Below are 20,754 nucleotides of genomic sequence, written 5' to 3' on the forward strand. Positions count from 1 at the left end.
ACACCAGAAATTTCCATTTGAAGGCAAAAATAACGGTGAGTTACTTCTGTAGTTGTAAATTTCTACAAGAATTTCGACAATAAAGTCACGATTTGAGATAGAACGCAAGGAAACAGGCATACTTTACATAAACATAAAAAATATATCATTAAAAAGGCATTTAGTTATGAAATTTAATGTGAGAAAATACCAACACCGATTTATAAAAACAGTCTTGTTTCCAACAAAAGTAACATTGAAATTTATAACTTATATGTTGTTAATAGAGTTTATTTTACAATTGTAAATAAAATTTGTATTTACATCCTGAAGTATTCATCCAACATCGTAACCACGAACTGCGGTATTGTTTGTGAGAATTAAAAAAAAATGAATACCGCTTTTGAGATACGGAACTTCAAACTTATTCATTGTAATTTAAACTTTATTCCAACGCAATAGAGTTGAATTTACTAATCGTGTGTAAAACCTAACTGGATGGCCAGTAAAATACATGTTATATGTACCGTTCTTTGATTATACTTGTCTTTAATATACCGTTGATTCCAGAATCAAATATAAAAACGATACAAAATTGAAACAAAAAAAAGGATTTTGTAATAGTTTTTATACGATAAGATGTACGATATTCTGCTATTTCGTCACTGATATAAATGGACAGGCGATTGCTTGGAAATGACAGCTTTTGTTTTGTTCCGATTCAAACGCGCCTGTTAATGTAACGTGACGCTTAATCATATCTATAATTAGTTGGAATCCACACCGCATAGCCACTACCATCAGCGCCGAAATGGTAAACATCAAATAGGCACAAAATACTGCTCTTATAGCCAATCTTTTTATATGTATTTCACCTTCATCAATAAAATGATAAGTAGTGATATAAGAAATATGTTATTTCTGCAATATTATCTGCAAACGGTATTTACCAAATGATGCATTTGGTTTTCACAAAAGTAATTAATTTGATTGCACAATTTTGTACGAAATGTCAACAAAATAAACATAAATTCGCAGCAATTGATATGGGTACATCACCTACACTCGGCGCGACCTTTCCATTGATAACAGCTATCAGAGCCACTTGATAACTCATCGTATCAATGAAAAACAACGGTGTAATATGTATACACTAAATAATGCTGCATATTATTATTTGCTTTTTTAATTGTAACCATCGGATTCCACTTCGGTACAAACATAATGTTACCTCGCTAATTTTTTTCATAATTATGTTTTTTGACAGTTTATACAGTGGAAACCCTTCATAAATACGAACCTGGATAAGCTACAAACCTATTTAGAGAGTCTTTTTTTAGTCCCGAGGGACCAGCATTGTAAGCCAAAAACTCAACGGGGCTAGACAAAGTGCATTCGCTCCGAAGCGATTCCATAACGAACTTGAAAAATGTATAGAACTGACTATAAATTTCGATAAATCACGTGATAGTCGCGCGTCAGTTCTATAAATTTATGAAGTGGGTTTTGAAATAGCTTTAATGCGAATGCACATTGTCTAGCCTCTAATACACAATTAAAAGTAAATATGTTCGTATTTTAAACTTGTCACTATTTTAAAAGGTAATCAAAATCGTGGTCGGTAAACAGTAACAAGCACTTTTGTAGCGGTCAAAATTTTCCACAAACACCAGGAAATATTCTATCAATAAGCAAATAATATCTAAAATCATAATTACTATCAGATAAGCACTTATCAGTTTCAATTTATGCAAGTAAGAAGGTTTTAAGTCTTTATAAAACACAATTTTTTTGTTTTTCATACCAGATATAAAATCACAACACATTCAAGCTAAATTTATTATCAAAACGTTTATTTATTACACGTCGTATGCTTTTAAGATGTTTGCAATAATCACTGGCCACTACGCTGACATTTCGCCAGCACAAAAAAAAACTGTCTGCGAATTATTCCGCAGTAAGGCTGGCGAGGAATTGCGCACAGCAAGATTATTGCAAAGATTAGATAATGTACCTCATTATAGATCCTAAATAAACCAGGTCATCTCTACCTATTCGTAAATCTTTGAATCACTTTAAAATTTAATCTGTTAGTTTACATGTAGTATGAGCGACAGTGGCTCAACACTTGACTTGTAATCTGCAGCTCCTGGGTTCGAAACCCGCCATGTACCAATGTGTTTTGCGATTTCCGATTTACATATGTACATTTATCCGACGTTCTTACGGTGAAGGAAAACATCGTGATGCAACCTGCACATATCTGCGAAGAAATTCATAGATGTGTGAAGTCAACCAACCCGCTCTGGGCCAGCTTGGTTGACTATGGCCTAGTCACCCCCAAATTAGGGTAGGCTCCAAGCCCATCAGTGGGGACGTATAGTGAGCTGATGATTGATATACATTTAGTTATCAAAGATACATCACCGGCCTAAATGTCCTTCTATCCTTAAGGATGGAATCTAAACTAAAGGAAGTACATGGTTTATACTCAACAGCAAAGATTATATACCACAAAACCGGTTAATTATTCTAAATTCACAAAAGACTGAAGTACACTTAAATTCAAGCACTTCGAAGGTATTACATATTGAAAATAAAACATTGCGCGTTGACCGAGTTATGCCATGACTACGAGCTTAGGAAACACGTGGTGTAAGAGTTTGGCGAATGTTTCAGTATCTGGTCGATTGGTTAAGGTCCATTTCCATTAAGTGTGATACTGCAGACGGATAACCACTAACCTAGTGACAATGAGCACTAATTTCATTGCTTGAAGTCACTGATTTGTCTGCCATATTACCACGGTTCATAGTACAGTGTAGCATTACGCACCGTAGTCACCCGAAATCGGATTAGTGTCTAGATAAGATAAAAGCCCTTACATCTGTGGCCTAGAAAGGCAGAGGTTGCGGATTTCCGCTGTCAACGTATCTCTCATATTTCATTTACTTCTTCCACATTCATAACGTTAAATAGACATACTTTTTGGTCTTTAGGATATAAAGAATTAGATTCTTTACATACTTGCCATTAACTATCAACAAAGAACGTTAACAGTATAATAATTAGTATCAATGTAGTGACCGAACAAAAAAAGACTTATAAATGTTTTCAGACAGCTAAAATTGCGTTATTGTTTCAATCTTACTAATATTATAATTCGATATATAGATGGATGGATGTTTGTTTTAAGGTATCATCAGAACGGCTGAATGGATCTCGATGATTGGCATACATGTAGAACATATTCTGAAAGAACACATAGGCTACTAATTAACTTTTTTAATTTCGTACGCACGGAGTCGCGAGCGACAGCTAGTTTGTTATAAATTCATTAGTGATTTCTAGAATGTTTGAAGAGTTGTTATTATATTTTTCTAATCAGATCCGGTTCTGTCTATTTAGCATAGGTTAACCATTAACAAAATTTAGTGATGCGAATAAAAAAAAACTGTTATTTGTACTTATCAAATTTTTCTAGTTTTGAGTACAAAACCTGATCAGTCTGTTCTATTATCGTGTCATTTGTTTGTCAGATATTCGATAACGTTATTGTGACGTCAGAGCTCAAAAACAAAGACCAAAATCTATGATTCATTGAGATCTTTATACTGGAAGTAACACATCGTGTTGACTAAGTGAGCATTGGATAATAAGGGTGTCAAACTTATACGGACAAGTCAGACCCCTCTCTACCTCATCCTTCCAGCGACACATCGGCCGACCGGGTGACCATATAAAAATTAAAAAACATATCTTAATAATATTATAAATACGTATGTTTGAATGTATGCATGTTTGTTATAATTTATCTCCATGCTGCACAGATTTCGTTGAAATTTAGCAGAGACGTAGAACATAGCCTGAAAGAACACATAAGCTAATAATTAAGTTTTTTTTTTAATTTCGAACGGAGTTGCGTGCGACAGCTAGTAAATTTATATAAACAACGACACAGCAATTCTAAATTCAACCATTACAAACATGGTCCTCTATAAACGGACAGAAATGTTGACGTAAACGGCCAATTACATCGGGCGCATGTCCATTGCATTATTTCCGCCATGTAATGACACAAACAATTACGAACGAGTAGAAAATATTAAATAAATAAACTTTCACGTTTCTTACGCAAACTAAGTTTACAGCGACACTAACAACAACACACGTCATAAAATACCAGTGGATACTTAGCACTAGTACGTACACAAAACAAAGATATTTAAAAAAAATAAACAAAAGAATTAAATTCATCTTTAAAAATAACATTTATAACTAAAATACTTTAATGTCATTAATTTTAATATATTTAAAACTCATACATGTCTGTATTTACATCAAATTAACAGCTTCATCTTCAGAATCTTCTCGCTGTAAAAATACTTGGATACTTCTTTTCATACCAGCTTTGAACCACTTACTTATTTACTTTATCGTATTAAAAAGCAGAGTACGTCCTTTCTCAGGCTCTAGATCTAGACTATCCTAAGACCAAATTATATTTAATCATTTAAATCGGTTTAGTAGTTTTGGCTTGAAACAGAGACAGAGTTACTTTTGCATTTATATTATTAGTAAGGATAAGGATCATAGAGCGGACATTACGAGTAGGTATTTCCTTTAAATAAATTAATCTTACATGCACATAACCTTCATTACCGCACTGCCACAGGAACAAACTACACAATCGAAATTCTACCAGTAGTAGTTTTTGAGTTAGGTTCACAAAGTCCCGTCTATTGATATGTTATATGTCTTTGGTCACAAATTAATTTTGACCCCTGCGTTGGCGTGCGTGCGTTGCAAGCATGCTATTTAAATTCAGAACATGCTGCAACGTATTCAAAGCTTTTACATTTGTTAAAACTTAATAATGACTAACATTCCATCACGCTAAAAGAACTGTGCCCTTCACATGGTACAGTACGATTAGATTTGTCGCCCTTGCTTTTTTTGACACAAAGTTTAAAGGGCTTAATTGAAATCTTATTGTTGGTTTACACTGTCTAAAGACATGTATAAAATTATATTTCCATGCCTCTCTTTCTTTTTAAAATAAGAGGGAAAATACTGTGTAATAAAATAACCATCGCAGCACTGGAGTATTATAGAGACGTTTTTGTTCGTGCATTACACATTGAATTGTTATTGATCTACCCAATTGCAATGGTCACTTTGGCCATATATTTCCTATAAAAAATATTAAACATTATACGGTCGCCAGCCCTTTTACCCTCTTTGAAAACACAGAGACAACAAATTTTGAGTGTCGTCCAATTGTTCCTATTCACCAAAGTTAGAGAAAGATATGGTAACCCAACCATAATAATCAACCTTCTATAGAAATAAAAGAGACACTACGAAGATGGAGTACAGGTATGCTTCTATAGACCCGCGCCGGACGGACCACACGCAAGGATTAAACGGAATTGTTTAAAATTTTACAAAGCAAACTAGAATCCGTTGCAGGCTGCGTGCGATGCGATCGGCGCTGGCCAATGGACACGTACCTTTAATGTTTTGAATATGTAAATCTCTACTTTTCACACACTATAATTTAAATTGTAACTTTAATATCAATTGGGAACATTCAAAATAATCTTACTCCAAAACTAATTTTGTACTGATAACGTTACATGAATACTTATGATTGTTTACGCGACAGTTAAGGTCAGGCTAATGTTACGCTTAGGTAGTTAACTAGACCTTTAGATATGTTATTAAAACAAAATGTTTTTCAGTTTATGTCATGAGTAACGATACCCCAAGATTAGAGTGTGCAAATAATCTATTCTGAGTAGAAATAGAGAATAGGTAAGAAAATGGCGTGAATTTTTGGCTTGATGCCAATTCATAGGGCGTTTACCTTTAAACAAACGTTTAGTTAAATTAAACATATTATGTCACATATTTTTAAATTTACGATTGTAAAATTGTGAGTATAAAGCATTCCGCAAGGTATTCAGCAGTTGCAATCCACACCCATATTTTAGAGGAAATATCCATATGGATCATTGGTGTAGACATAGCTTTAGTAGGCAGGAAAGGTAGAGCATACTTTTAGAGTTTTGCATATCATATTGAGTAGCCGGAACTAATCATGACTCAAGTCGATTAAAATAAATCTCTTTTCTTTACTTTTTATTCACGATATCGGAAAACCGACCGTTATTTCGCAAGAAACGAAATATGACTAATACATATTTAAGATGAATTAAAAAGAGATCTGTGCTATCAATTTTACAACCTAAGCAAAAAACGCATAAAAACAGTGTTTTCCATTTTACAATTTTTTTTGTCACAATAGAATTTTTAATTCAAGATTTCTTTACGTTGTAAGTTTAACAAAATCTCATATAAATGGTAGCCTGTAAAATTTTTGTCGCGTAATTTCCTTTATCCCAGAATACAAACAAAAAACAGTCGATAAAGGAATCGAGCGCGATATTTGATCATAACAAAGATATTGTTGTTTGATATTGCCTTTTGTCCTGCTTTTGGCAACGTTTCAAGATGAAATAAAAACAGAATCAGGTCACAAAGACCTTAAGAGGAAACACATCGAGGCCTAAACAAAAACAATTCTTCCTTGTTCCATGTACTGGGGTTACCAAGCTATAGACGTTATTCGGACTGTAACATTCTTTTAATTTGAGATTTAATAAAATTATTATGTAACAAAAACTTTCTCTATGTACATCTACAGATATACTTTGTGACCAATCAATATATCCTTAATTATTATTTTTATTTTGTTCGAATCATTTTCCAAAGTCGTAGTTTATTAAGAAAAGTTTTAATGAAAATTGGGGTATTCAATATAGAATGTTATCTGATTAATTGTTTTAATATCAAAAAAAAATATTATTCGATTTACGAGCAATCATGGTTACCCTAGCTAATGCAGAAAAGCGTACTGACTCACATACGGACAAAGAGCCGCGCGACAAAACGAAATAGAGGAAAGGTAATGAGGCGCATGTTCTAAATACAACTTCCTTCGAAATGCATATGATTAACAAAGGTTCCTTCACAAACACTCGACATAAAAATTTGCAACAAATTACGACACATAAAACTCTGTTTTAAAAATAGTGAACGAAATTGTACATTATCTAATTTACACGAAAAAAAAAGTTATTTTATGACCTTCAAATACTTTAAATATACTTATGTAATACCAGTGGAATCCCACAATAATTTATTTCTGGTAAAACATGTCCATTCTGAAATTAATTGGTTGTGATCACCGTAATACTGAATATGATAACAAATTAACAAAATGATGAAACAAATGAAAGTTTCCATTGCAACAATTATAGCACTTATCGTAAGTGGTTAAATATAATGCACACATTTTTATACATAACTAAACAACATTACTGGAGGATGAAATCAATTGACTTCATATTAAAATCTTATAAAAATATTTTGTATATATAAAATATACTTAATTTGGAACCACCCATACACATTTTTTATGTATTAATACACACAAAGGCATATAAATATTATAACTTAGTCCTTTCGACATTGTCAAACCAAATTATAGCTTTAACATAATTTGAATCTGTTATTTTACAAGTTAGTATAGGAATCAACACTTGCACATCTGGAATGAGTAAGCCACTCCGCGGACTGTGTTACTAAATTTAAGCCATCTAAATGGGGCCACCAGATTCCCTGACCTGTCAGAGAAAGACCTGTAATTATGAAGCCAAAACAAACGAGGGAGATCAAATTAAACTGGTTTTGAAATCCGTTAACTTGTCTATGTTAGATGAGTTATTGATTATAATACAATATTACAATTTATATTTATAATCATAAATTAAAAATTTATCCAATTAATTGGCACTTAGTGTAAGCTATATTCAAAGCAAGATAATAGCTCAATTTATACTGGCTGGCAAACATAAGTAACGCATGTTTATAGAAGAAATCATCAAAGCAATTCATAAATCAATAGAACATGTTGTAATCAAGAGATCCTGTTTGGGATTGGTTTCACTCATGAGATGCCCACGCCCACGCGTGTACAGTCATCAGTAAACAACTGAATGGGGTCGATGCTCTTACCTACTTTCCCTGCAGAGTACAGTTGATTTATTGTGACTGTACATCTGATTAGAAGTAAATAACCGATAAACGACATTATACACGCAAACTTTAATAAGAGAAAATACGTGTAAAATTTGCAACACGCAAATCAATTCAATTTCTTAATTATGGGTGGACAGTGTAGATCAAATTAAACTAATCGGAAGAAATATAAACATTCGTTAAATTTGTAAAAATAAAACATATGAAAAATTTCATGAATACGGTAACATCTTAAAAATTATGCTATCACAATCAACCCAAACTTGGAAACCATAAGCAGGCCTTACCAAATTTTATTCCGCAATCTCTAGCTTCAGATTTGATTTGTCTGAGTAAACTATAATTTTAATGCAATAACTAGTATGTATTCCATTACCGATACTGAAATACTAATCCTACATTCCTTGTGCCAATTTTTATTAACATAAAGGAATAGGAAAACAAGGAGAACACCAAGTTGTTAAACAATACCTGCAATATGTATTTACATCTGCAATACTAAAGGAATGTTTGAGAAGGTGAATACATACTCTTTAAATTACACAAAATTTTTCTATGTGAAAAAAATAAAATATAATAAGTTTTTGTATGAATATTTGGCGATGGAATGGAAACCCAGGTTCTTGATAATAGTTGATTTACAATTAGAGAATAAAGATCCCAGAAATATCAATCCTTATTAAAAACAACAATATATTAAGCTAATATATAAAAAGAAACAAAACAGTTACATCATAGTCATGTAAATTCATATAAGTTCAGTTGACATAACTAAATACATAATTGAATAAATGGATTATGATGCTGGTAGAGAATTCCAATTTGAAACTATTTCATAGTAGCATCAATGTTTTCAATACAGTGTTTAAACTCTTTAAATCTACTATAAAATTTAAGCATACACAGATTATTATATCATACTTTTTGAATATTTCGACCGCAATAGTAACCAAATATAACTTTATATCTATTACTGATGTTTATAATTATATGAGAAAGTTAAGTAATGTAGAAAATTAAAGTATATTATCAATTGAGTAATTGTACAAGGCATATTAAAAATTGTCAATTGGTAAACGTAAGAAATACCTGTTTATTTAACCTATTGAATGTTATAAAGTCAATTTTATTACTGCATTTTATATGTGATTGGATGAACCCTATTTATGTTAGAATACAACATAACCATAAAAACATTAATATTCTAGTAGAAACACATCTTAGTTAAATTATTCAAAATAAGAAACTTCAGCGGAAATTAAATATTCTTGTAATAAATATATCCTATGTCAGCCGTGGATAGTGTAGTATCCCAAAAGTGAAAGAAATTTACAATTCAGTTCAGTAGTTTAGAGTGTATTCAATGCAAACAAGCAATCATCTTTTTTTTATAATATTAAGTAAAGAGTGAATGGGCACTTACTAAACAAATGCACAAATCTATACAAAAAAATATGTTTTTAGAAATACTCGATTTTACCTAAGAACATATCGATTTAGATAAAATCTCTCGATTTTTAAGTATTGTAATGATTATTGCAAAGGTTACTTCAGTATTATTTTTGATAACAAATTTTATTGAGGAAATTTAATGTATAGACTGATGAAATACTTGCCTGACATTTAAATAAAACGTTATAATAAAAATTCTTTCGTCGTTGCTAAATGATATCGTTGAAATGTTTGCGAATATCACCGCTTGATAATTACGACAAACGTGATTGTGAAAATCGCTTTGTGGTAAATTCAATATATAATAACAAACCTTTTGTAATTTTTTTGGATTATTTCTAGAACAAAATTGATTTAAGAGGTAGATTTATAATTAAATTTCATATTGATGACCAACGACTTTTCGTAAATTATTAGAAAAATTATTTAATCATCGTCGTAAGTATATACATTACAGAAATGAGCGTAAAATGAGAAAATAAACATACATTCCTAATTATTACTTACCCTCAATCGTGTTAAACTACCATCCCGTGCAGCGTTGAAAACGGCTGTTTTGAAATCCATAATGGGTCTCTTAGGAAAACAATAATCACAATTGTCGAAATAGCACTTTAACAACAGCACTTTCTTCTAAAAATAATCATTGAAAAAGCACTGTTTCACAATATGAATAACAAAGTAACCAACTATTTTATTTCAAAACACTCCGACACTGCACTTTTTTTACGGAACAGCTGCGCGTCAACGACAATCACAATCTGCCATCAAAATGTTGGAAGCCAACCAATCACAAAAATAACTGCTTAAAACACCAAAGAGTATGCATTCATAGACGTCAGACGTTTATACTTTTTGGTTGCCAAGGAGTAAATATAGGGTTTGTCAAAAACAATGTGCCAAAATTGCTATTTCAAATAAAAGGTAAACCAAGAAGAAATAAAAACATTTTTTGGGCTATAATTACAATTTTATTGTATATTTCAAAATTTTTACCACGATAAAAAATGTTACAAAAGTTTGGAGTATGTCTATGTGAGCCTTTTACTTTTTGATGAATGAGTGAAGTGAAGGAAGGCGAAGATGGATAGATGACATGACAGCCGAACAAAAATTGCGGCGTGGATTTATGGTTAAATTTGGCTAAACAGTAACTGTTACTCGGGAAAGTAGTATTAAGTATTTGTAACGTATTTCGTACGTTTAAAGCAGTTTTCATAAATATCATCAAAAAGTTATATATGTCAAAATAATGACTGATATTTCAAAAGTTTTGAAGCAAAGTTTGTGCATATCATTGTCCTTAGCGCCTAACAGTGGTTTCCTAGTACACAGTAGTTTATAGCAGTGGTTTATAAGTTGGAAATGGTGTTTGCAATACATAACCAACACAGATATATAAAGAACTTTATTTGATTCTTTAATTATTAAATATTTCGTAAGTTTAGTGTCAATATGTATCCGACGCCGACGCGGCATCCGTCTGCCGCGGTAAGGGTTTGTGTTATTTTTTATATTTCCCAAGCTTTTCTTGATGATTAATAATAAATCATTATTTATTATAAATCAAAATAGCTTTTTATTCTGTACTTTTATGAAGACAATTTTATTGTGTTGGTTTTTTTATTTACTAGGGGCCACAACCCGCGGCAGGACCTATAAAGTTTACTATTGCAGATACGTTAGAACGTATAAAAGAAGAATTTAACTTTTTACAAGCTCAATATCATTCGTGAGTAAAATTAACAGTTTTTTATTTATTATCATATCAACACAGTAACAAAACTAACTGTTTAATTCTTTCCAGCTTGAAATTAGAATGTGAGAAACTGGCCAACGAGAAAACGGAAATGCAAAGGCATTATGTTATGGTAGACTTTATTTCACCTCCACTTTACAAATACCATTTGAGTTGCAAAAAAAAATGATAACTTTCTTTCTTATTTTCAGTACTATGAAATGTCTTACGGACTGAATGTGGAAATGCATAAACAGGTAAAGTGAAAGAAAGATTACCTTCTACGTTGTCTTAAAAAAAAAAACTATGTTAAAGCAAGTGTCATAACAATTGAATTCTAAAGTTATAATATCAATTTAAAGAATAAATTCTAATGGATTGTAATTTTTAGACGGAGATAGCCAAAAGACTAAGCGCTATCATAGGACAAGTGCTGCCGTTCCTCGCGCAGGAGCACCAGCAGCAAGTAGCATCAGCGGTGGAGCGAGCTAAGCAGGTCACTATGTCTGAACTTAATGCTATTATCGGGGTAAGTTGATAAAGTAACGTTAACTGGGTTTAAAACTTCCATGGCCTTGGTTTTGTTATAAAAAAGTCATATTTACTCTACTTTTCAGTCAAATCTTTCTCGTAATACTCCAATTATTGGCATCTGGTGCATTAACTTTTTGTTTTTAATAATAATGTACAGGAAAAATATATGGCCATTCAAACTTAGATATAAATAAATAAGTAGAATTTATGTGTAATTAAATTATATAAATTTGATAAAATTTATCACTAATTAAAGGAAATACGATTCTAAGACAACAGCTATTTTATTTATTACATTATTTAAGTTTAAAAAGATTGTTAACCTTTTATTTAAATAAAATATTTAGTCTACATTTAAAAAAGCATAGTAGTTAACTAAATGCAAGGATTCACAGTAGTTTGGGATGTTATATACATGAATAATTTACTGCCATATGTATAAATATAAGATTTAATGCGCAGTAATTCAGTAAACAATATCCGTGCCAATAATTGGAGATAAAATGTATTACATATAATTTGGCGTTATCTTGTTCATTGTTGTTCACAGCAACAACAACAACAGGGCCTACAGCAACTTCTTGTAAGTTAAAATTAATAGAGCTTGTTGTTTTTAATTGTTGTGATTAACTTTTTTTTTTATTTTATTTATGTTAATTTTATGTTAGCTTAAGGTACTATGATTAGGGATCTCTAAATGTTAAATGACTTTGGAATGTGTCTATAAATGTTTAGAGATCTTGACGCCTGTGCATTTTTATAATAAGCGGTTACCAATGACTATGTTAGAGCTGAATAAAAAAAATACAGACGAATTGACAACCTCCTTCTTTTTGAAGTCGGCTAAAACAAGTAGCCTATAACATGTCCGAGCACATCAGCTACCTTCCCTTCAAAGTCCCGATAAAATCAGACTATTGGTTTGGGAGATTAGATGAAACAAACACGGGTTTTTAGATAGACAAACATTAAAAAAAACATGTTCGCTAATTGACATCCGAAACAGTAAAGGAACATGCCCATGCGTTGCCAGTTAACATATTTTTTTATAAAAGTTTTTTGGAAGTAGAGATCCACAGATGTTTTTTACTATAAGCCACCTGAATTCGCCGAAATAGCGAAGTTACCGCTACCTATAGACGCGTAATTGCAGACGCGTTACTTTTAATCGGTTTTTACAGCAAGCTGTGCAAATACCGTATCGTGTATTGTTGCTTTATTGTAATTTGACTACCATAATGAGCATTTCGTGATACACCTGACAGTTTTCACACAACAATCGATAGAATCGCCAGCTGAATTAATAATATCTACACCTTGTTTAAAAATTTCAAATGATTCAATTCGATGTTTACTTTATAATGTTACTAGGTGTCGCCCGCGACTCCGTCTGCGTGTAATTTAGAAAAAAAAACCCTATTAGTAGCCTTTTTGTTCTTCCATACTATGTTCTACATCTATGCCAAATTACCTTCATACATACCTTCAAACAAAAATCCATCCATCTAAACATTCGAATTTATAATATTAATAAGATTGTATGTTTGTTCGTAATACAAAACGGTATACGGATTAAAAACTGCTAATTATGTCAACACATTCAGCGCCAACTTGTTTGGTTAGTTCGCTGTAGTACGTGAAAATCGTAGTGGCATTGAAAGTGTTAAGTATTATCTTTATGGGATCCAATAGTAAATATGATTAAAGGTGTCTGTAATCGGATTGAAAACTGACGCTAGCAACACGTTGCAATAATGATACTAATATAATAAATGCGATTGTTTACATGGATGGATTTTTGTTTGAAAGTATCTCGAGAAAGGCTGTATGGATGTCGCTTAAATTTGGCATATAAGTAGAACATAGTCTAGAAGAACACGTAGACTATTTTGTTTTAATACCGCGCAGACGGGGTTGCGGTTGACAGCTAGTTTATTATAAGTATAAATTAACACGTCCCATGCAACTATAGTTTTGTGATACTACTAATTTACTAAAGTGAATTTGCCAGGAGAAATGATAGCATTGGATGTGTTAAACGTTTGATCCAATTGAATTATGTAAACTTGTTTTATGTTTAACATAACATATCGAAGCTATATACATATTACAAAAATGCACAGGCTATAAAAACATATTGAATTTATTAGATTACTTTAGCAGTAAAGTGTGACTAATTAATCAGTAATTAACTTCACATTTGTTTTATCACTGTTTGTTAACATCGCTCTAGCGCACTGCACAAGCATGCATTATTTGTTTTTTTTTTTTTTTTTAAATTAGGATTATTATTTAATAGTTTAATTATATATATACCAATTTTGTATACGTCTTACTAAAAAGAAACGAAATCTGCTAAGCGATAGATGATTTTGTCTCAGGCAGAACGTTATGTCACATGCAGAAAATCCACGCATATTTCCACTGTGTTTAAAAATTAAGACCTAAAACTTATAAGTGGGTCTTAAATAATTGTTATTTACAAAATATTTAACAAAGTTTTTAATGAAAATATAAAACAGTGTAATAACCATTTTCTGTAATAAATTTGGTTTGTTTATTAGATTTAATTAATCATAGTTTTCAGTCTGTTTGTATTTCATGAACTTTTTACTAATGTGAGGTTTCTTTTGTATGCAGCAACAGATTCACGCATCAGCCGGGTTGCCGCACGGCGTGGGGGGCGCGGGTGCGCTGCTGGGCGCCGGGGGGCTGCTGTTCGCGCCGGGGGCGGGGCCGCACCCCCCGCCGCCGCATCTCCCGCCCCCTGCACACAAAGTACGCATACTGACATCATTGTTATATTTTTTTTTATATTTTAACAGCTCGGAACATAATTTAAACACATGTAACGAGGCGAAAGAATGCGAGGAATGCTTCATAAAGGACCTTTTTGACAGTCTGTTTCCACATTTAATCGCAATCAACATGTTTTCGTATTAAACATTATATAAACTGTCTTCTTACTAAAAGCTGTGACGTCATTACAATCGAGTATTTTACACGATTAGTCATTAAACTTTACCTAAAATATGTTCCCAGGTGGAGCTCCCTCCCCCCGCAGACATAAAGCCGCCCCTCCATCCGGGGGGTCCTGCCCCGCCACCTCTATTGCCGGGTCAGCCTCCGCCCCGGGAAGACGACAGAATGGTCTCCTCTAGGGTAATGCAACAAGTAAGTAGCATTGGAAAAATGTTCAACAAATATGTTATGGTTTTAATTATGAAGTTCAATTTGATAAAACCGTAACAATTAACTAATTTTTTTTGTGAAAAAGTAAAATCAATTTGGAGATTCTTAAAATTATAACATTTGGTACAGCGTCGTTCAGTATCGCCAGTGGAACGTGAACAAAAGTATCGCGCGCGCTCCTCTGAGCCCGAACCTCTGGAGGCGAAGCGACGTAAAGACGAGAAGGTACTCGCCCATGTGAGTCTGTGCAGTGTATGTGTCGCTTACTGTACCCGCCACTCCACCGCCACTCCGCCGCCACGCATCCCGCTACTGTCTCGCCTACCTCGCATGTACTGTGTACACTCAGCTGCATAAATATGGAAACATTGAAAAAACTTCAGAAGCTTATATAAACCTTTACTTCCAAAAAAATATCTAAGCATGTTTTCATTGTTGGAAGCATAAGAACGGATATGTGAATACATATTTCTGAAACTTTTTAAATAAAAGCTTTGAAAATGTTTACATATTTGTGCAGCTGACTGTACTTTTACTTGTAGATTTCAAATAAGAATGTGAAATGAGCTTGACGTGTTGGCAGCAACAACATTATTTTACGAATGGGTCAGCGTGCTCGGTGCAATACCACGACCACACATAAGAGGCGTTATTCGGAAGCAAGTCCACGTTACATCTGATGAGTGTGTTGGAGGCTTCATTTTAATCCTCTTTCCTTTCACATAGCATTGATTTCTGTGCATTCTTATTTGAATCTTTGCAAATAAAACTTTTTGAATTCTTAAATATGTAAACGCTTATAAACGCTTCTTCACGAAAAAGCTTGTCAAAACACAATTGCCTAAACTTATATTTGAAATGTTAACTGACATATAAATTATACTTCTAGGACAGCGATGCTGAAAAGAGCGATCAAGATTTAGTTGTTGATGTTGCCAATGAGGTAAGAGAACTAATAACAAAACATAACAATTTACATTGAAATAGAGTGCAACAAGACCAGCTAAAGTTCATTGTGCTGACGGCCAACATCCATGGAGTGGCACCTTGAAATAGAGAGAGAGGGTACAGTAAAAACAGCAACAGGACATAGACATGTCTGCGAAATCGAACCAATACCGCTCGGCTCAAGACTGTTTTCATATGTTGATGGTCCCTACGTAGACTATCATAAGTCATAATTTTGCGGTTTCCACTTTGTTTTACGTTTTATCAAGTAAATTGATAAACATATATTAATTTCTATGTTAATTTGAATTTAACTTTAAAAAGAAGAAGGTAGAATTTGTTGAATAATATGTAGGTATCCTTTAACTCTGCAATAAGATTGTACATACTTTTGTATATAATGTTTAATAATTGCAGGAAGAGAGAGGGTCGCCCAGTGTACGTACAGAGGGCGGGGAGAGGACAGAGAATGGACCACGACCTCCGTCCAGATCGGGCTCCTCGTCCAGTCGGTCAACGCCTAAGAGTTCTAAAGACGTAAGTTTATATTTTATATTTTTTATCATATTTTTTTTTCATATCTAATTGACATGAGAACTTTATTGTTGTACGACAATAAGTGCTATTTCAACGACTTGAATTTAGTTTAAAATTAAATTTGATTTTTAAAATAATGCGTACACTCACAGAAATTACTGCAGAATTGCGTGATTCTTTAATTGTATTTAAGTAAATGAGAACAATATACTCTTACATGTATGTTTTGATGAGAAAATCCAGGGTAATACATTTGTACAGGAGAAGCCGGGTACTCCGGGCGCGAAGGGTCGTGCGCCCACACCCACAGGGCGGTACGCGTTCCCCGCGTACGCCGCCTACCGCGCCCCCCTGCCGTATGACGGCGCACACGCACGCACCAACGGCATGCCCCCAGCTAAACCGTTAGTTTACTGACTAATAATCATTTCATTTAACTGTAATAAATTAATTATATAAAAAATTATGTTTGAAGATATTCAAAGCATAATCTCAATTATTATAAGTTCTTATCCAATTGGCAAACAATACGTTGTAGCTGTACTTACTAATATTGTAAATTCGCATGTTTGAATGGATGGATAGATCTTTGTTTGAAGGTATATCCAGAACGGCTACATGCATCTCGCTGAAATTCGGCATTAATGTAGCCTGGAAGAACACAGACTAGTAATTACATTTTTTTTTCGCGCTTTGACTTACGGACGACAGCTTACATCATAAAGAATTTTGTACGAACTAATAAAGATTAAAAATAAAAAAAATTGTCTATAGTCTATATTATATTATGACATATCTTAAAAAAATACGTCAATTTATTTTATACAGTAGACCGTACAAATGATAATAATGTTTACATTTTCAGTGCATATTCGTACCACACATGCGGAGGTCCCCCACAGCCGGTGCCGTTCCCCGCAGACGCGCTCTCGTCCCCCGGCGTGCCGCGTGGAGCACGCGCCGCCGCCGCGTTGCCGCACGGTGAGGTGGTGTGCGCGGTGGCGTTGTCGCTCACCTCGGGCTCGCGACGTGCCTACACCGGCGGCAAGGGATGTGTCAAACTATGGGATATCACCGAACCTGGCGCTGTCGTCGAACCATTGGCACAGTTGGATTGTTTGGTAAGTATTTACATAATGTTGGCCGTAGATCAATTTTGGGACGATATTACTATTTCAATTTGTATATTATAATTATTGAAAAGATAAAAATATTTAACAGAAACCAGTTTTTTTATATCACCATATTTCGTAATATATATTTTTTTAATTGTATAATATTTTCAAAGCAAACGTGAATTTACTTATTACCATATTTTATAATTTGTTTCTAAAATATCTTTATTTAAAACTGTGTCAACTTACTGTTACAGCAACGCGACAACTACATCAGATCGGTAAAATTGCTGCCTGACGGTCGCACGCTGATCGTGGGCGGTGAGGCGTCCAATCTGTCCATATGGGACCTCGCCTCGCCCACACCCCGCATGCGCGCAGAGCTCACATCCTCCGCACCGGCATGCTATGCCCTCGCCATCAGTCCTGACTCCAAGGTAATCTCAACATCAACAACACAAATTTGACCAGTTGGAAACTACAGGCCGACAAACTAAATTATATCAGCTCACTAGCGCCCCCCAAGCTAATGTAAAAAATGTCACCCACTGGGTTAGATAATTTGGCAATCTATAAATTACAATGGCTCACTAGCAAGCCACAAGTTCCTTCTTGGACTTTAAAGTATTTTGATTTATTCGTCTTTTTATACGTGAGGTGCTCTACCATATATAATTTATCTACTCTTCTAACAGCATCTATTCTGAATTATTTGAAATCGGTGTATTTATTGTAATGTTATTTGGCAGGTGTGCTTTAGTTGCTGTTCAGATGGTCATATCGCTGTTTGGGATCTTCATAATCAAACATTAGTTAGACAATTTCAAGGTAAGTGACAAATTACATTATTATAAATGTCACTTTAATGATAAACCATCTCTTTGTTGATCACTAATAAATTTAACTTTTATTAAAATGTTAACATAATGAGTTAGAACAGTCTACATAGAAGAATGTGTGTAGGTCACACTGACGGCGCGTCCTGTATCGACATGAGTGCTGACGGGTCGCGGCTGTGGACTGGCGGGCTGGACAGCACGGTGCGCTCCTGGGATCTGCGCGAGGGCCGCCAGTTGCACCAGCACGACTTCAATAGCCAGATATTCTCCTTAGGATATTGCCCCACAGGTATCCTGACCTACGATCCTAATCATTAATCATAAACACATCACACCAAAACTTGTGAATTCCTAAATGTTTCTCATAAAAAGAAAATGTATAAAAGGGAAATTTCCTGTACGTATGTTCCCTTCCCGGTCGTCTAAAGGTATGCAACGCATCTGCAAATGCAAATGTCTAGAAGCAACGGTCACTTAATTATTTTAGTGTATTCAAGTAGCCGGGTACACCTTTGCCACCTTTTGTTAAAAAAACACATTTTTTCACATAACAATATTAGAGACCCTTCATTTTTAATATACAGAATTTTTTCTTTTTCTTCCTACCTAATTAAAGTTTATAAATAATTGGTGCAATTTAATTTATTCCCAGGTTCATGGTTAGCAGTAGGTATGGAGAACTCTCAAGTGGAAGTGTTACACTGCGGTAAACCAGACCGCTATCAGCTGTTGTTGCACGAGAGCTGTGTGCTAGCGCTCAAGTTCGCAGCAGCTGGTAGCTGGTTCGTCTCTACTGGTAAAGACAACTTGCTAAACGCGTGGCGGACGCCATACGGAGCTAGTATATTCCAGGTACGTTGTACATTTACACTTTGATGTACCTTGTTTTAGAAAATGTTTGCCTTTCTTTAGATTATATCAAAGCAGGAAAAAAATAGATTTTTACATTGTTGTAGTTCACAAGGTAAACTTTAAGATAATTTAACTAAAAGGTTTACTTTTGTGATATGAACAAGTTAAACAATTAATACTAATAAATGTGAATGTTTGAATGGATGGATGTTTGTTTGAAGGTATTTCCAGAACGGCTGCATGGATCTTGCTGAAATTTGTCATAAATGTAGAACACAGTCTGGAAGAACACAGATGCTACAAATTAAGATGGAATCAGAATTAAAAATATAAAGTTATGTGTATCAACCAGTCTTAATTTTATATGAAAATACTTTTTTTCTTGTTTTCCAGTCGAAAGAGTCATCATCGGTGCTCAGTTGTGATATATCATCGGACGATAAGTTCATAGTGACAGGTTCTGGTGACAAGAAGGCGACAGTGTACGAAGTGATGTACTAAGGCATAGTGTTAGTGTTGATATCGCGGTCCAGTGCAGTGTGATGTAAGGTGTGGCAGATTAAACTGTTGTATATTATATATTCCATTTTAGCGTGAGATTTTATTTAATTGAATAATATAAGATTTTTGTAGGGTTATTTCTGTTGAGGTTGCCCACCAATTGATCGGGTCAATGGGATTTTTTTCCTATCAGGCCCAGCGGGAAACACCCATTTTTATATCATATGTGACTTAACTACTCTAAATACAGATATTTTTAAACTGATATATAAACACAGCTAAACACTCACGTATATACGTCCGGTGGTGCCACCCACACCCACGTATCTACGGTCACGTATATACGTGAGTGTTTAGCCGTGTTTATATATCAGTTTAGTACAATGTCTCACGAAAGTTTGAATAATTTAACAGATATTTTTATTTAGTTTTGAAATTTTGTTTATTTCAGTCCTATATTAAACATCACAACTATAAAAGATTTTATCAACTTTGTCTTTATTTAGATCATTTGAGCATTTTTTATCAAAAGTATTCAACAATTTTGGTTTAAAATTTTTATTGATGTTGGTATAAAATCTCATGCTAAAAAGAATTAATAAGATAAATGTAGCTTTTTTATTGTAAATATATGTAATAATGAAATAATTAAAGTTAAATGAGCATAAAAGTTTTATATGAAAATATTTTGTAATTGAAGAAAACATATCAATTTGTCGAACTTATTGATTTTTTTTATGTCAAATTGAGTAGATAATAATTTATTATCTGTTTAGTTTTTTTTATTTGTATAGTTGTTATTTACAACGAAATTGTTTTTGTCTCGTTTTATTAATTTGATAAACATTTAATCTGTCATACCATAAATATATCCGATGCAAAGTTGACCGTTAAACTTTATTTTATTAAAGTTGAATTCACTAGTTTTTCTTTTTTTATAATGCAACAAAAATCAAATCCA

The 20,754-nt window shown here is 33.4% G+C and overlaps 2 protein-coding genes across 10 annotated transcripts in view; one reads left to right on the top strand and one right to left on the bottom strand.

The window, feature by feature from the left end:
- LOC106119436 (protein fem-1 homolog CG6966) overlaps positions 1-10,312 on the bottom strand; it is a 56,367-nt gene extending 46,055 nt beyond the window's left edge. The window contains exon 1 of the mRNA XM_013314411.1: positions 10,045-10,312. Within this exon, the coding sequence (XP_013169865.1) occupies positions 10,045-10,104 (60 nt within the window). The 5' untranslated portion in view covers positions 10,105-10,312. The remainder of the gene's footprint in view (positions 1-10,044) is intronic.
- A 295-nt stretch (positions 10,313-10,607) lies between these two features.
- Positions 10,608-20,377, top strand: LOC106119488 (protein groucho). Of its 9 annotated transcripts, none has more exons than XM_013314513.1 (18): positions 10,608-11,028; positions 11,172-11,269; positions 11,345-11,408; positions 11,488-11,532; positions 11,667-11,804; positions 12,360-12,392; positions 14,450-14,587; positions 14,852-14,983; positions 15,131-15,253; positions 15,891-15,944; positions 16,367-16,486; positions 16,748-16,890; positions 17,352-17,607; positions 17,859-18,038; positions 18,351-18,429; positions 18,565-18,729; positions 19,093-19,292; positions 19,686-20,377. In XM_013314513.1, the coding sequence occupies exons 1-18, from the start codon at positions 10,993-10,995 to the stop codon at positions 19,791-19,793; spliced, it is 2,112 nt and encodes a 703-aa protein (XP_013169967.1). In that variant the 5' UTR covers positions 10,608-10,992; the 3' UTR covers positions 19,794-20,377. The 9 variants fall into 9 exon arrangements, with proteins under 9 accessions (XP_013169967.1, XP_013169966.1, XP_013169968.1 ...); XM_013314512.1 differs by having other exon boundaries at positions 10,609-11,034; XM_013314514.1 differs by having other exon boundaries at positions 10,609-11,034; positions 15,131-15,238; positions 19,686-20,376.
- Positions 20,378-20,754: the final 377 nt, after the last annotated feature.

This window comes from Papilio xuthus, unplaced genomic scaffold (genome assembly GCF_000836235.2).
Source record: "Papilio xuthus unplaced genomic scaffold, Pxut_1.1 DF827461.1, whole genome shotgun sequence".
NCBI classification, from domain to species: Eukaryota; Metazoa; Arthropoda; class Insecta; order Lepidoptera; family Papilionidae; genus Papilio; species Papilio xuthus.

Excerpts from the sequence above, each read along its gene's own strand:
- LOC106119488 (XM_013314512.1), top strand. The coding sequence starts at position 10,993 with ATGTATCCGACGCCGACGCGGCATCCGTCTGCCGCGGTAAGG. Across the intron at positions 14,984-15,130 it reads CCTCTAGGGTAATGCAACAA|CGTCGTTCAGTATCGCCAGT; the intron begins GTAAGTAGCATT and ends CATTTGGTACAG. Across the intron at positions 18,730-19,092 it reads CTTAGGATATTGCCCCACAG|GTTCATGGTTAGCAGTAGGT; the intron begins GTATCCTGACCT and ends ATTTATTCCCAG.